Raw genomic sequence first — 16,925 nt, forward strand, 5'->3', positions numbered from 1 at the left:
GTTGGGAGACAATGAGTGCAAACCTGCCAAAAAAATATTTTCACCTTGGGTGGAAGTTTAAGTTTCCAGAACAGAGCCCAATCAAGTTTTAGATCATTGTTTAACACCCCATTGATGGTCTTATAGCAGCTCTTAACCGTGAATTTACCATCGTCTTCCGGTGCCCAAATGAGTTTGTCTTCCACCTGGTTCATTGCAAGGGGTATCTTCATAATTAAATCAGCATCTCTTGGATCAAAAATATGTTTTATGGTGTTGTCATCCCAGCTGTTACCACTCTCATCCAACAGCGTGTCAACCGTTGCATTCTCCATGAAAGGGTAAGGAAAAGAAGTGATTTTAAGATTTTCTTTGTCAGGCAACCAGTTGTTATCTTTAGTTCAATAATTGTAATAATAACTCACCACATGGAAACGTACTAATTAGTTATTTTGTTCTTTTATGGGGTTGTTGAGTTAAATTTTCACATCTGTAATAACTCGCAAATCACATAACTATATAAAAAATATAAATTGTACTAAAAAGATCTTGTGCAACATATTTGATTAAGAAAATGTTAATAAGAATCGAACTCATAATTTTATTATACGAAAGTGATCTCTCCTTTCAGGGTGAATAACCTTTACTATTAGACTGTATGTAAGCAGTTAATTGTCAAAGAGGTTCAATAAATTTGTAATATTTCGTACACACGGAGAGAAATTTAAAAAATATGCTAATTATGTTAACTTAGTAAGTATGTAGCGGTAGGGTTGTCTTTTATTATTTACCCAGAAGCATAAGATGAATTATGAGTTTAGATACTTTTTGGGATAGAATCTCATATAATAAGCATTAACAAATTTGTTGTCGCTTTGTGTTATGTTTTATTTTCTAGTTCTGTTTGATAATTTTAAAAAAATTATACACGTGATCCTTCGATTATAGATTGTTATATAATTTAGTTTTTTATTGTCAGTATTTATGAATTTAGTGCTTCAATTGTTCCAAATGCTATCAATTTGATTATTTGAAGGTTAAACTTTCATTTATTTTAGAATGTTGTTTTATTTTGTGTTTTGAAATTTGGCATGAACCACCTAATTTTCACAATAAATCAACACATATATGTTAGTATCAATGACCATGGGACTAAATTGATGATTTTGTAAGTAATTGAATGATTAAATTTATAAATGTTATGAAATTTCAGTTTATGGCCATTATCCACTCTTCCTAGCTATATTTAAGTTCATATATGATTGAGTTACCATGATTTATATCATCTCAGATGTTCTGTTGGGTCGGAGTTTGGTAGTCTTGGGGTTGGAGATTCAACCTTTTGGGAAGAATTTAAGTTCATATATGGTTAAACTCAATTATAAATATAAATAGAACAATTTTTTTTTGGTAGAGTAAATAGAACAATTATTAATGAAAAGGTTTCTCTGGCATTTTCTCTCTCAGTTTTTCCTTATTTACTTTCCTGCTCTCTTCTTTACTTTTATATGTATTATTATCTTGTCGTATAATACTGTAATCAAGGTGTTATCATTCCAAAAAATAGAGCTAGAGTAGACCAAATTTTCAACACGTTATCAGCACAAATCGCAATCATATTCTCGTGTGAACAATATGCTCAATTACTTTTCAGCATATCTTATTTTTCTGTAATTATGAAATTAAACCCTATATGTACGTTGGTATATATGCATGTGAAGTTTTTTATGGACTTTCAATTTTGTTGCGACGTGATTTATAATCTTACTATAGGGTGTGTTTGGTTGGTGGGTTTTGTCCATAGGAATGGGTATGAAAGTGATTGTTGTTGTTTGGTTGATAGGTTTTTAGAACACTACTATGGGTTTCGAATATCCCATCAATTGCAAAACTCATACCCAAATAAAATAAAGGGTTTCATTCCCTTATTCATTCTCAAGCACTACTATTAGTAACCATTCCACCCTACTACTAAACATGTTAAATACTTTCACCAAAACCCATTACCAAGTATTTGATACTCATTCCGATTCCGATTCCTATGTGCGAACCAAACACACCCTATGTATCTTTTCCATTTTGTATTGAGTTCAATTATAGTTCATGCATAAGGTTATTTCAAAGGGAATTCCAAAAGAATATTTGTTTGTGAAGTGTATGGTGGTTTTATAAAGTTGTGTATTATTCTTGTTGCAACGTGATTTATAATCTTCCTATGTATCTTTTCCATTTGTATTGAGTTCAATTATAGTACATGCATAAGGTTATTTCAAAGGGAATTCTAGAATAATATTTGTTTGTGAAGTGTATGGTGGTTTTATAAAGTTGTGCATAATTTCAAAGGGAATTCTAGAAGAATATTTGTTTGTGAAGTGTATGATGGTTTTATAAAGTTGTGCATAATTTCAAAGGGAATTCTAAAAGAATATTTGTTTGTGAAGTGTATGGTGGCTTTATAAAGTTGTGCATAATTCCTCTCTGTCTCTGTGTGTTCGCTAGGCGCCCTCTAGGCGCTTGGGGAGCGCCTAGCGCTTAGGCTAGTTTATTTTTTTATTTTATTTTATTTTATTTTTTATTTTTTAAGTTAAATCCCGCCTAGGCCACGGCGACCTACTCGGCTCCTAAGCGGCCGACCGCCTAGAACGGCGATTCCGCCGAATTTTAGGTGGCCGGCCGACCGCCTAGAGCTTAGGCGCGATTTTTGCAACATTGATATGTATATGTCCATAATTAGGTGCGAATTGACCTTAACATGCGAACTACTACATGATTGCACCGCACTTACTATATGATTGCACCGCATCAGATATGATTGCACTGCAAATGTCCTCCAAGCATGCCTGGGAGCCATTATAGTGCAATCACATAGTAGTTGCAGTGCAATCCTTCTGTATTTCGCAAGTTTAGGGTGGTTCGCACCTGATTATGATTATATATATGTGTGTGTGCACGCACGTGTATTTATGTGTAGATCGATGGAAATGTAATGCATGTATGCAATGAATAATTCGGTACTTAGATTATAATTAGCATGCAAAATATATTTTTCTCATGAATGTCACATAGGGATGGCAAATGGGGCGGGGCGGGGCGGGGGCGGGGGATACCGCAATCCTACCCCTCTCCCCATACCCGCACCCGCACCCACGCGGGTAATGAGGTGGGAGAGTGAATAATATGTGGTAGAGTGGAAGAGTCCATGAATGAGGTATCCCCCTTGTTTTTTGCTTTCTTCCTTTTATAGTGATAAAATAGAAAGTGGCCGTTGGGGGTAGTCAAATGAGGTAGTCAATAGGTCATTATTGATAGTTAAGGGGAATAATGGGTTGGGAGGTTGCCAAGCACCTTGTGCTCAGATGACACCCGGGTTGGACTCCCATATGGGAGGTTGTGAGTTTGAGCCTTAGTTGGAGGCGTTATTGGCTCTTTGTGCTTCAGTAGGTTGAGAAAGTAGCTATGAACAGATACTACATTGTAATAGGGTCAATAGCATGCTAGGTATTGGTTTTAAAAACCGGCCCTGTTGACTGTTGGTTTTAAAGATTGCGCTTTTGGTAGGGCCAAAATCGGCAACTATCTGACATGTGCATGGGATATTGAAATATATTGGCATCCAAGGAATTAAGCCAAACTATTCTTGCTAACTCACAAAGCACTAACGCTCAGAAGGCACAAGCTCTTATTATTGAAATATATTGGCATCAAAGGAATTGAGCCAAACTATTGTTGTTAACTCATATAGTACTAACGCTCAGAAGGCACAAGTTCTTATTTTTCTACGTCAGCACTTCAATCACGAGCTTAAAAATGAGTATATGATTGAGAAAGACCCCCTTGTACTCCAACAACAGTACGAGGCAACGAATTTTCAGAAGCATTATGAGCTAATTTCAACACTCCTTGTGGCTGATAAACACAACTGTTGTTGATGAAGAACCATAATGCCCGTTTGGTTGGTTCTGCACCGGTGCTTGAAGCACATAATATTGCCCAGGGGATCGGAGCAACTCTAGAAGGGGTCGTGGTAACCAAGGTTGTAGAGGTAAAGGCAACAACAATGAGTTTCAGGCCCAAAACAAGAAACAGAGTGATCAAGGCTCATTGAGGCAAAATTCTAGTCAAAAACAGATTTGCTATCGGTGTTGGTGTGAAGGGCACTGGTCTCATACGTGCCGCACATCAAAGCATTTGGTTTATGCTTATCGATCAAAGGATGAAAAAGAAAGATGACAAACAACTATCAAAGAATGAATCTCATCATGTCACTGTCAGATTGCCTGAAACAAATCATTTGTGATTATGTTATGACATTTAATGGATATTTGTTTTGTTTTGTTTTTTGGTCGGTGATGATGAGTATTCCATTTTATTTTAATATCATGATTAGATATTTTGCATGTACGCAATTACCACAAAATTTGTTTGGTGTCGCTTAATTATTTCGCATGACTGAGAAGTATATATAGATATATTCTGAAAGTGTTTTCAAGTGTAAAGTTATTTTGGATCCAAGTTATTATGAGTGCAAAGTGATTTTACTTTGCTGATATTCCATGCTGAATTTAATATTCAAAAAATACTATTACATATTCTCCTATTATTAAACCAAATTTTGTCTCGACATGCAGATCGAGCATCTCCCTAATGAAAATTTTGTACACTAGTCAAATTATACAAATAAAATCTTGGAGAAATTTTATATGGATAAATCACATCCCCTCAGTACTTCGATGATGGTTCAGTCCCTTGACGTGGACGAAGACCCATTTAAGCCTAAAGGGGATGATGATGTTCTGCTAGGACCTGAAGTCCCATATCTAAGTGTTATTGGTGCTTTACTCTATCTGGCTAATGAACTATACCAAATATTACTTTCATAGAGTTTTTCTAGCGAGATCTCTAACAAGACATGAGTATTAGTCGATAATAACCAATGGAAAGTGTTATGAAATTTCAGTTTATGGCCATTATCTCACTCTTCCTATATTTAAGTTCATGTACACTTTGGGAGAAGTTCATGTACACTTAAACTCCGTTGTAAATATAAATAGAACAATTATTAATGAAAAGGTCTTTGGCCTTCTCTCTCCGTTTTTCCTTGTTTACTTCCCTGCTCTTTTCTTTACTTTCATATGTATTATTATTTTGTCGTATAATATTGCAATCAAGACATTATCATCCCCAAAAATAGAGCTAGAGTAGGCCAAACTTTAACATTAAAGAGTGATAATTAGAAACTAAATGACATAATACTCCGTAGTAAACAATTGAGAGGCCAAAGTATGATTTCTTTTGATATTTGGGTAGTGCCACGCATTAAGCCCAAGCCCAATAGTATTTTCAATCCTAATTGCTTGGGCTATCAGAATTGTTTTTGAATGTCTGAAAGCCCAAACAAGATCAGAACTGATGGATCCATTTCGGCGAATCAATTTCTTATTTCACCTTCGTAGTCTGCGACTGAGTGAAATTTCCACTACTGTAACTCACTGAGTCCTGTTGTGTTCCATCTTCTGAATTCTCGCCAACTGAAATCATGGCTGCCAATTTCTGGACCTCATCTCACTGGTAAGCTTGATTCGTGTTTCCTTTTTTAATTTTTGTGTATTTGTTTGTTTTGATCATGTTTTTTTCTGCTTATAATTTGATCTGAATTTCGTAATTTTTTTCCGTTGGTTTCAAATTTCAGCAAGCAGCTTCTGGATCCTGAATATGTGGATGTTGTGCAGCAGCTTGATAAGGACAGAGGCCTCACTCTCGAGGACTGCAAGCTCATCAAACTCCATATGTCCAACTGTATCTCTCTTCTTCCTTGATTTGTAGATTGTTTATTTATATATCTCTTTCTTCTACTAATTTATGTACTGAAATTTCGTTGCAAAATAGAAAAAAATTTAAAAAAATTGAGGTTTATTAATTTTTTTGGTGGTGATTTTAACGGGAATTTAAGTATTATTGTTATGTATGTTGATTAAACTTATGCGTGAAGCTTAAATTCAGTTTTGATAATTGATGTTAAAATTTTATTCTTATTCGATTGTGAATAAATTATTATTTACTCCGAGGAATTTGCTTAAGTAGAATGTCTTCTGTTTTGTGTGGTTTCTGTGTAATAAAGGCCCTTCGTTTCGAATGGATGTTTTGCATTTTGCAAAAGACATATAAACCAATAAATCAAACCTGTTCTATCTCAGCAACGTTCTCTGCATACAGATGACAAGACTCCATATAATTGCTAATGGACTAATCTAGGATATATCTGTTTAAACAAAATGTCGCGTCTTTCTTCTCATTGGTTGCAGATTTCTTAAATGAATTGATGCCTTTTTCTTGCATTTGAAACAAGCTATACTCTAAAACCTGCAATGTTGACACATTGTTTTTCATTCTGCCATATATTCTAACATCCATTTTGCTCGCTTTCCAGATATTGCAAGATTGGCTCAAAATGTCAAAGTAAGGCAAAGGTGTGTGTTTCCTTCTGATAAATGTGGCTGATTGGATAGTAGATACGATATTCTCTTATGTCTTATATGCACCTAGTATGGCTAAAAAGTCACATCTAGTATGTACCTACCATTATTTGAGACAGGGTGTTCTCCAGGATTTGGGGTTGTTGTGAATAACAACTCTAGGAAAAAAACACTTTGATTTGCCATTTTATCCATTTTTTGGCAGTTTCTAACATGTCGGTTGTTATCAGGGTTGTAGCTACTGCCATTTCCTACATGAGACGTGTTTATGTGAGGTATATTACAGTCATTTCTTAGTTTAGGAGTGGGGTGAACAACTGGTGATTTATTCTCTTTCATTAAGTTGATCAATCTGTTTTCTTGTTCCTGTTGGTTATATTTGGATTTTTATGATTCAACACAAAATCCTTTTAAAAAGTTGTATAATGTTGATAGGATCCTAACTTTGCTTAATTTTTGAAGCATAACTAATTGCATCTTTAAGTTAACTCTGTAAACTCTCTTTTGTTGCTTTCAGAAAAAGTATGACAGAATACGATCCTCGTCTGGTTGCTCCAGCCTGCTTATACTTGGCATCAAAAGCAGAAGAGAGCACAGTGCAGGCTAGACACCTTGTATTTTATATCAAGAAATTATGTAAACAATTAAATATCCTATAGCATTCAATTTACACTTCTTGTCCCTTTATATATACCTCCTTATATGGTACTAACATGCCATTTTATTTTTTCAGATTCAGATGATAAGTATAGATATGAAATAAAGGACATTCTAGAAATGGAAATGAAAGTTTTGGAAGCCCTGGACTATTACTTGGTTGTATTCCACCCATACCGGTCTCTATCACAGTAAGAATTACTTCCTTACGCTTTTATATGTTGCACAATCAATATAACTTTCATATGATTTATATATTGGTCATGAATTTAAGGAATGATATTATTATTCAAATTCTAAAGTTTCTTTACTATATTGCTTCATCAGTTCATCCATTGTTTAATTAGTAGTTCACTTATTTTCTTGTACTGTCAGGTTGCTTCAGGATGCTGGCATGAATGATACAACACAACTGACTTGGTAAGGAACTTATTCTCTACGGGCATGGTTGAAAAAATCGCTAGGTGCCGCCTAGCGCCTAGGGCGCCGGTGTATTTTTTTTAATTTTTATTTTTTAAAGATATGTTTAAAATTTTTAAATTTTTTTAAGACTAATAATTATAAACTATTTAATACTTTAATAGTTAATATTAAAATATTAAATATTAACCTAAAAAACATCTAGAGTTTGAACAATTTAGGGTTATTATCGTTTTGAGTGAAATAACCCAATTAAAAAAAAAAAACAATAGCTAATCTGCCGACTAGGCGGCCTAGTCGGTGCTTAGGAGGCCTAGGTGGTCAGCGCCTAAGCGGCCTAGGCGTTGCTTAGGCGGCCTAGTCAACCGCCTGGACCACTGATTATGGTGATACGCTAGGCGGCCGGCTGGCGCCGAGGTGGGATTTTTGCAACACTGACTGCAGGCTACAGTAGCTTTTGACTTATATTTCTTTATAAGCGATATCTGTGTGGTTTTGACAAACTGTGATATTTAATGTCTTTTTCGTGTATTGCTACTTTTTCAGGGGAATTGTGAATGATACATATAAGATGGATCTAATTCTAATACATCCACCACACTTGATAGCATTAGCATGCATATACATAGCAAGTGTGTTGAAAGAGAAGGAAACTACTTCCTGGTTTGAGGAGCTTCGGGCTGACATGAATGTGGTATGCCCGCAAACTAAATCTTCTAACCTTCGTGTGCAATACCCATAGTAATTAACATGCATCAAATAATTATTTAGGAAACAAATCATGAAACTGATGCACATCATCTTGTCTGTCTATATATCAATGATGTGACAGGTAAAAAACATAGCAATGGAAATATTAGATTTCTATGACAGCCACAAGATGATCACGGAAGAAAGAGTAAATGCTGCAATGAGCAAGCTGGCTGGAAAGTAACACGCCCCATGACCAGCAAATCACTGGTGATGTCGAGTGGCTGAACACGTTACACGACAGAGAACAATATTCGGTTGAGGAATAAGATGCTGAACCCGTACTTCCTGCTAGTCAAACGAGGACAAGAAGGGAGATGACCCCTCTCCTCCCGCGAGATAATGAGCTGAAATATAGTAGGTAAATTCATCTAGTAAGATGTACACGATTTGTCTGGAAATTAGATACACAGTATTGTTCATAATTGTAATGTGTGAGAATCTGGAGGGGAAAAAAAGGACATTTTGATAAAAAGTGGATGGTCCCTGCACCAACATGAAAAAAGATTCCATTTCAGGCTTTGCAGTCTAGCCAAAGCAGGCTGGATGTTGTATGATGATTGAAATTCTGTAAGCTTGAATTTCAATTCCTGTGTGTTTTTCCCTTGTTCCTCTCCTGCCCTTTTATCAGTGTCTTGATCCAAGGTTCACAATTCACATATAGCATCAATCATAAATTCATGATAGTACTTCTTTGCCACCTTTTGAAGAAAAATACAACTTACAGCTCGCTTGGTTCGCTGGAAAATATTTGAAAGGAAATGGAATTGAAATTCCATGAAAAATAAATTCCAAAGAAAACATATTACATTGTTTGGTTGGTGGAAAAGAAATTACTGGAAATATGAATTCCATTGTTTGGTTGAGTTTGGAAGGGTAAGGAATAAGGAGTATAATGACAAATATAACCCTAAACAATAATAATAATAATATAATAATAATAAGAGTAATTAATAAAGAATGATGAGGGTAAAATTATCATATTAGTTTTCCATGGAAAACAAAATACCTAGCATAAGCCAGGAATTTATTTTCCTTGTTCTTAAGGAAAACTTTTTCCAATGGAAAAAGTTTTCCATCCAACCAAACAACATAAAACATCATTTTCCTTCACTTTTAGGAAAACATTTTCCATGAAAAATGTTTTCCATCCAACCAAACACCCCCTAAAGTTTTGACATGTCACATAAATCTCCTCAAACAAACAGTGAAATTGAATTTCTTAATTAGCCCCCCCCCCCCCCCCCCCCCAAAAAAAATAAAATTTGATCGAAATCCCAGCAAAGTGTAATTAGATTTATTTAGCAGATTTTGATTTGAACTGATATTGAAGGTTAAGAACCTTGACAATTTCGGTTAGTTAGAAACCAAAATCGTGATATAGGGTGTATTTAGTTCGCACATTGAATTGGAATTGAAATGGAAATTAAATATTTGGTAATTGTAATGGATTGGTGTGTTTAGTTCGCACATGGAATCAGAATTTGAATGAAAATCAATGGTAATGGATTTTATGGAAATAAATGGTAATGGATTTTTGGTGAAAGTATTTTGTATGTTTAGTAGTAGGGTGAAATTATAATGATTACCAATATTAATGTTTAGTTATGTATGACTTTATAATGAGAATAAAAGTTTTAAAAATACAAAAACAAAAAATCAAAGCAATTGGTTCTAATATAATGACATCTAAAGTACCAATATGAACAAAAAAAAATCAAAACAAAAATATGAAGGATGTAGTGAGGAGGCGACAGATCACGAGGTGACAGATGATGATGAATAAGATGGAATGATAATGATTTTTAATTAGGAAATAAAGTTTTTAATTGAAGGGATAAACAAATTATATAGTTGTGTTTTAAAAAGTTAACAACCAAATAATAACTATGATTTTAATTTTCATTGCTGATGTGTAAACCCAACACACCCTAATTAATAGTCTGTATAAATATGGAAATAAAAAATGCTAAAGTAGAGATGAAATGACAATATTTTGGGCCTAGTATAATTGGGCTTTAATATTTTGGGCTTATCATAATTTTTTTTGAACACTGAAAGCCCAAACGAGTTTATCGGTGGATCCATTAGAGCATTCATTTTCTTCTTGGTAGCTTCCGGTTGAGTGAAACGTGAAATTGCCATTACCGTAACTCACCAAGCTCTGTTATTTCTTTCTTCCGAAGTTTAATCAACACAACAATGGCTGCCAATTTCTGGACCTCATCTCACTGGTACGTTCGACTCATCTTTCCCTTTGCCTCCGTATTTGTTTGTTTTGATTTTGCGTTTCTGAGTAGAATTTGAATTTCATAAAAGTTTCCATTGCTTTCAATTTCCAGCAAACTGCTTCTGGATCCTGAAGTGGTGAATGCTGTGCATCCACTTGATAAGGAGAGAGGCATCACTCTTGAGGATTGCAAGCTCATCAAGCTCCATATGTCCAATTGTATCTTTCCTTTTCTCCTTTCTTCGTTTGTAATCTATATCTGTTGGGAAAAAAAGATTGTTTGTTTAGATATCTGCTTCTCTAAGCTTTTTTCTTTTTCTACTAATTTATGTACTGAGATTTCTTTCCAAAATTGAAAAAAAAAACAAAAAAAACTGCAGAATTTTTGTGATTTTTATGGGAACTTGAGTATTTCCGTTGTGTATCTTGATTAAACTTAAGTTTGCTTTAATAGAATGTCACCTGTTACTGGACCAGTTGTGTGGTTTCTGTGTAAGAAAGGTCCTTATTCGGTTATTCCTTTGGATGTAATGCAAAAGACAAATAAATCAATAATTAAATACCTGTTGTAAAGCTCCAACCTAGCATTCTTTATTCCTACTTGCTGTCTATGGATGATAAAACACCACCAATAGGATTGCATCTAAGTGTTGATGGAGTTTTGGAGGATAGTAAATTTTACATATGTTCTTCTCATTGGTTGAAAGTTTCTTAAATGGATTGATGCCTTTTCTTGTTTTTGTAAATGCTACTCTAAAAGCTGCAGCTTTGACATTGTTCTTTCACATTAATATCCATTTTGCTCTCTTTCCAGACATTGCAAGATTGGCTCAAACTGTCACATTAAGGCAAAGGTTTGTGTTTCTTTCTGCAAAATGTGGCTGATTGGATTGTAGATATACTCTTCTCCTATCTGCACCTAGGCTGGCTTAAAAAGTCACATCCTTTTTAGCAGAATAGTGTGTGGCTGTCATTATTTATCACAGAGTGTTGTCCTGGATATGGGGTGGTTGTAAATAAAAACTCCAGCAGGAAACACTTTGCTTTGCCACTTCATCCAACTTTTGGCTGTTTCTCACACTTTTGTTATTATCAGGGTTGTAGCTACTGCCATTTCATACATGCGACGTGTTTATGTCAGGTACATTCTGATAATTTCTCATTTTAGGAATGGGATGAACAACTAATGAGTTATCAATCTGTCTCTTTGTTCCTTTTGGTGATATTTAGTTTTCTTATGACTCAACTCTACACCCTTTAAATTTTTTTTGCATGTTGTTAGGATCCTAACATTGCTTCAGATTTAGAAGCATAACTAATTGCATCTTTATGTTAACTGTGTGAACTCTATTGTGTTGCTTTCAGAAAAAGTATGACAGAATATGATCCTCGTCTGGTTGCGCCAGCCTGCTTATACTTGGCATCAAAAGCAGAAGAGAGCACAGTGCAGGCTAGACTACTTGTTTTTTACATCAGGAAATTATGTAAACAATTAAATATCCTAACAGCCAATTTACACTTTTTCTCCCTTTCTACTCCTTATATGCTACTAACATGTCATTATATTTCTCCAGATCCAGATGATAAGTATAGGTATGAAATAAAAGACATCCTAGAAATGGAAATGAAAGTTTTGGAAGCCCTGGATTATTACTTGGTTGTATTCCATCCATACCGGTGCCTATCACAGTAAGAAATTACTTCCTAAAGCTTTTATATGTCGCACAATCAATATTACTTTTATGCTGTTATAATATTAATATATATTCATGAATTTATTCATATCTTATTCCATCCATACTGGTGTCTATCACGGTAAGAAATTCTTCCTAAAGCTTTTACATGTTGCACAATCAATAACTATTACGCAGTTACACATTTACAATATTGATATCTTGTTCATGAATTTAAGGAATGGTATAACCAGCCCATTCAATTATTGTTCAAATTCTAATTTAGAAAGTTAAGTAGAGGAAATGTAATTTACTTTTCTTTAGTATATTGCTTTCATCCATTTCTTCCAAGTAGATAATTTCATAATTACTAAACTTATTTTCATGTACTGTCAGGTTGCTTCAGGATGCTGGCATGAATGATGCAATTCAACTGACTTGGTAAGAGACTTATCTCCAACTGGTGGTTACAGTATCTGTTGAGTTATTTCTTCATGTCATATCCGTGTATAATGACAAACTATAATATATTAAATTATTAATATCTTACTATGTATTTTTCTATATTACTACTTTTTTCAGGGGAATTGTGAACGATACGTATAAGATGGATCTAATTCTTGTACACCCACCACACTTGATAGCATTAGCATGCATATACATTGCAAGTGTGTTGAAAGACAAGGAAATCACTTCCTGGTTTGAGGAGCTTCAAGCTGACATGAATGTGGTATGACTGCTGCAAACAAAATCTTGTAATCTTTGTGTGTGATCTCAGTGATAAATTAACATGCATCAAACAATTATTGAAGCAACAAATTGGAAAACCAATGCATATCATCTATTGCCATTCCCGCCCTCCGCATCATATCAAAGTGTCAATGAGCATGTCCAAGATGGTGATATCAGTTTTAGTAGCATAACACAAGCACACCGTAGTAATTCACTGTTCCTCTTGTATGCCTATTAACTTGGGGTAATACATTACTCTATTGATTTGAAACTTAAACCTACTCTAAGAAGTCACTATCTTGCCATCTGCCATGTGGCATATCGTCTGTGTCCTTTTGTATTGTCAAATGTCGAAGGGTAAAACTGACGGATGTTATCTTGTTTATATCCTCAGGTAGCTTGGTACTATCTATTAATCTGGTCATTGGGGAAATGATGTTCTTTTTATTAATCACAAGGATGGTTAACTGTTGTATCTGAATCCCAATGATTTGACAGGTAAAAAACATAGCAATGGAGATATTAGATTTTTATGATAGCCACAAAATGATCACAGATGAAAGGGTAACCGTGGCAATGAGCAAGCTGGTTGGAAAATAACATGCGCCACAATAAGTCGCTGGTCAGGTCAGGTCAGGTGGCTGGTCAAACGCTACACGTCTGAGACAAGATGCAGTTGAAGAATAAGGGCGCTCTGACTGTCATGGGATGGTGAACCTCTACATCCTGCACGTCAAACAAGGACAAGAAGCAAGACAATCTCCCCCTACTCCTGAGAGATATCGCGTAGAAATATAGCCTGGTAAGTTCATCTTGTAAGATGTACTGCATTTTGTTTGGGAGGGAGAGATGCAATGATGTTCCCATTTGTAATTTATGAGAATCTGGAAAACAAAAAAGAACATTTTGATCAAGTGGATGGAACCTGCACCAATAGGTGGTCCAACATGAGAAACAATCCATTCCTGGAATTGTGATCTAACTGAAGCATGTTGGGTTTAGTATTATGATACTAAGGGTGTGTTTGGTTCGCACATGGGAATCAGAATCGGAATCAAATACTTGGTAATGGTAATGAGTTCTGGTGAAAGTATTTTGCATATTTGGTAGTATGGTGAAATTGGAATGATTATCACTATTGATGTTTGGTTGTGTATGACCCTATAATGGGAATAAATGTTTTTAAAATACAAAAATAAAAAATTAAGGTAATTGCTCCTAATATAATGAAATGATACCCCTTTTAATTAGGGAATGGGATTTTTAATTGAAGTGGTAATCAAAATTCATAGTTGTGTTTTAAAAAGTTGTCAACTAAACACTAATTATGATTTTGATTCCCATTCCTAATGTGTAACGGTTGTTATATGGTGGACCATGGTTCGAAAACGACACCGTTTTTTAAAGTAAAGAAATAACATGAAATTACCGTGTATCTAAAATGAAATTGAATAATTTAATTTGTCTCGCATATTGTGTTTATATTATCAAATGAAAATACAATTACATTGAAATGATACTTTAGTTGTGTTGAAATGAAATTATAATATGTATAAAATAAAACTGAAACTACAATTTCACATATTTGAGTGTATATTGTCCAATGAAACTGTAGTTGAATTAGAATTAGAATTATAATTTAATGGTGTTATAATAAGACTACAGTGTGTATAAAATGAAATTTAATAACAGATCTCGCTATAACAAAATAAAATATTAGTTGGGCTGAAATGAAACTACAATGTATATAAAATGAAACTGGAATGTTATACAAACAGAATTAATTATACGGAACGAGTACTGTTTCTTTTTATTAAAAGAAATGACACCGTTATGAACAGTAAAATTTGATAATGTGTAAACTCATAAAAGAAATGACACCGTTATGAACAGTAAAATTTGATAATGTGTAAACTCATGAACTAAACAGACCCTAAATCTGTACGCTTGAATTACAAGTACTGTGTTTTTTTCCTTGTTATATCTCCTGCTTTCTTTCAGTGTCTTGATCCAAGGTTCACATAAAACATCAATCAATATATTTTCAGATTTCAGAGCCAGAAGTTTTATGGTGAAAGATGGAGACCCATACAAAGTGACAAGTCTGATATGATCCACTCTATATGGCCAAGAATCTATTAGAGCAATCGTTATGCTGTGCATCCGTATGCACCATGTATGGTGCATACGGATGCCAAAACGACATTGTTTTATTAAAAAACACGTGTCTCTTTTTAAAAAAAAATTTCAGGTTCGATTCCCAGCAACAACATTATATTGTTCATTCATTCTGGAATTTTAGTTCATAGATTATGAAATTATAGTTCATTGATTATGGAATTATAGTTCATCGATTATGGAATTGTAGTTCATCGATTCTGAAATTTTAGTTTATAGATTATGGAATTTTAGTTCATTCATTTTGGAATTTTTAGTTCATAAATTAGATTATGGAATTATAGTTCATCGATTATGGAATTTTAGTTCATATGTTGATGCTGGGAATCGAACCTGATTTTTTTTTTTAAAGGGAGACGCGTGTTTTATTAAAACGACGTCGTTTTTGCATCCGTATGCACCATACATGGTGCATACGGATGCACAGCATAATTTGCCCTATTAGAGCATCCTTAGCGGGGGGTGTGGGGGTTGATAGAGAGGAGAGAGAAACAGAAACTCCTGGGTTAATTTCCACAGACCCGGTTTTTGTTAGGAAAAAAAGGAAAACAAAAAAAATGCATGCATGGCGGCCGCTGGGCGCATGCATTTCAGTTGGCAACCACCTTTATTTTTCATTTTTTAATTTTTTTTCCTCTCTTTCCTCCACCATGGGTCCTTAAAATCTGACAAAAACTAAAAAAAAATAAAAATCTTTCAACCAATTTTTTTCCTTTTTATACAAATCAGTGAATGATCCGCACTAAAGTTTTCTCTTTTTACTGAAAATCAAATTCATAATAGTGTCGTACCAATATCAGTTGACATTATAACGCAAGTTTTAGTTGAACTTTCATTGATTTTTGATGTTATAACTCGAGTTTTAGTTGAATTTTCATTGATTTTTGGTAGAAAGTCTAAAGTGTAGAATAAGAAAACACAATAGGGAATATGCTAGCAACTGTCATCCTCCCACTGGTATGTTTGGTGATGTGTTGACTTAATTATTTGTGCGCACATGCACGCACTACACTTAATTGGTCTAAGATTTGAATGGTACTTTGATCGACTATACAAACCCATTAAAGATAGTGCTAAAAAGTGCAAATCCAAAAAGCCCCAAAGGAATGGGGGACCAACCCTTTTTTTTTTTTTTTTTTTTTTTTTTTTAAACTTGCAAGTGGATCATGTGGTTGGTGTAGGAAAAATCCAAAATGGTGACATTCAAAGTTAAAATTATAATTTTAAGATTTTATAAAATAGATATATATTGTGAGAGACTATTTCACATGAAACGTATAATACTGTTTTAATTAAAATGAATCATCTGAGATGGTATTATGTAAATTTTAATTAATCAATTGCAATATGTTATATTAAATGATCTTTACAAGATTTAAATTACATGATTTTTTATTTAAAAGTTTAATTAATTGTAATATTAAATGATCTTTTTAAGATTTGAATTATGTGATATTTTAATTAAATAATTATTAATATAACAAATGATCTTTTAAGGTTTGAATTATGTGAGTATTTATTTAAATAATTAATTAAGTGTAATAAGCTATAGCAAATGATCTTTTTAAGATTTAAATTATGCGATTTATTAAATTAAATGATTAATTAATTGCAATACGGTATGTCAAATGATCTTTTTAAGATTTGAATTATGTGATTTTTTAATTAATTAATATAACAAATGATCTTTTAAGGTTGGAATTATTTGAGTATTTATTTTAATAGTCAATTAAGTGTAATACGTTATAGTAAATGATCTTTTTAAGATTTGAATTGTGTGATTTTTAAATTAAATGATTAATTAATTGTAACACGGTATATTAAATTATCTTT

The 16,925-nt window shown here is 33.7% G+C and overlaps 2 protein-coding genes across 4 annotated transcripts; both read left to right on the top strand.

The window, feature by feature from the left end:
* Positions 1 to 5,419: 5,419 nt before the first annotated feature.
* Positions 5,420 to 8,891, top strand: LOC109173672 (cyclin-C1-2-like). The gene is made up of 9 exons (XM_019322948.1): positions 5,420 to 5,547; positions 5,669 to 5,775; positions 6,407 to 6,446; positions 6,683 to 6,727; positions 6,970 to 7,088; positions 7,186 to 7,300; positions 7,485 to 7,529; positions 8,076 to 8,223; positions 8,362 to 8,891. The coding sequence occupies exons 1-9, from the start codon at positions 5,516 to 5,518 to the stop codon at positions 8,461 to 8,463; spliced, it is 753 nt and encodes a 250-aa protein (XP_019178493.1). The 5' UTR covers positions 5,420 to 5,515; the 3' UTR covers positions 8,464 to 8,891.
* A 1,488-nt stretch (positions 8,892 to 10,379) lies between these two features.
* Positions 10,380 to 13,918, top strand: LOC109173670 (cyclin-C1-2-like). Of its 3 annotated transcripts, XM_019322947.1 has the most exons (9): positions 10,384 to 10,513; positions 10,622 to 10,728; positions 11,324 to 11,363; positions 11,606 to 11,650; positions 11,875 to 11,993; positions 12,084 to 12,198; positions 12,579 to 12,623; positions 12,765 to 12,912; positions 13,413 to 13,918. In XM_019322947.1, exons 1-9 carry the CDS (start codon positions 10,482 to 10,484, stop codon positions 13,512 to 13,514), a joined length of 753 nt encoding a protein of 250 aa, XP_019178492.1. In that variant the 5' UTR covers positions 10,384 to 10,481; the 3' UTR covers positions 13,515 to 13,918. The 3 variants fall into 3 exon arrangements, with proteins under 3 accessions (XP_019178491.1, XP_019178490.1, XP_019178492.1); XM_019322946.1 differs by having other exon boundaries at positions 10,380 to 10,513; positions 11,875 to 12,198; positions 13,309 to 13,461; XM_019322945.1 differs by having other exon boundaries at positions 10,381 to 10,513; positions 11,875 to 12,198.
* Positions 13,919 to 16,925: the final 3,007 nt, after the last annotated feature.

The sequence above is a fragment of the Ipomoea nil genome, unplaced genomic scaffold (genome assembly GCF_001879475.1).
Source record: "Ipomoea nil cultivar Tokyo-kokei standard unplaced genomic scaffold, Asagao_1.1 scaffold0482, whole genome shotgun sequence".
NCBI lineage: Eukaryota > Viridiplantae > Streptophyta > Magnoliopsida > Solanales > Convolvulaceae > Ipomoea > Ipomoea nil.

What these genes read in the sequence shown, in the direction of transcription:
- LOC109173672 (XM_019322948.1), top strand. Translation starts at nt 5,516, where the DNA reads ATGGCTGCCAATTTCTGGACCTCATCTCACTG. An exon ending in AATGTCAAAGTAAGGCAAAG is followed by an intron (nt 6,447 to 6,682) that starts GTGTGTGTTTCC and finishes GGTTGTTATCAG; the next exon opens with GGTTGTAGCTACTGCCATTT. An exon ending in ATGAGACGTGTTTATGTGAG is followed by an intron (nt 6,728 to 6,969) that starts GTATATTACAGT and finishes TGTTGCTTTCAG; the next exon opens with AAAAAGTATGACAGAATACG.
- LOC109173670 (XM_019322945.1), top strand. Translation starts at nt 10,482, where the DNA reads ATGGCTGCCAATTTCTGGACCTCATCTCACTG. An exon ending in CAAGCTCCATATGTCCAATT is followed by an intron (nt 10,729 to 11,323) that starts GTATCTTTCCTT and finishes CTCTCTTTCCAG; the next exon opens with ACATTGCAAGATTGGCTCAA. An exon ending in ATGCGACGTGTTTATGTCAG is followed by an intron (nt 11,651 to 11,874) that starts GTACATTCTGAT and finishes TGTTGCTTTCAG; the next exon opens with AAAAAGTATGACAGAATATG.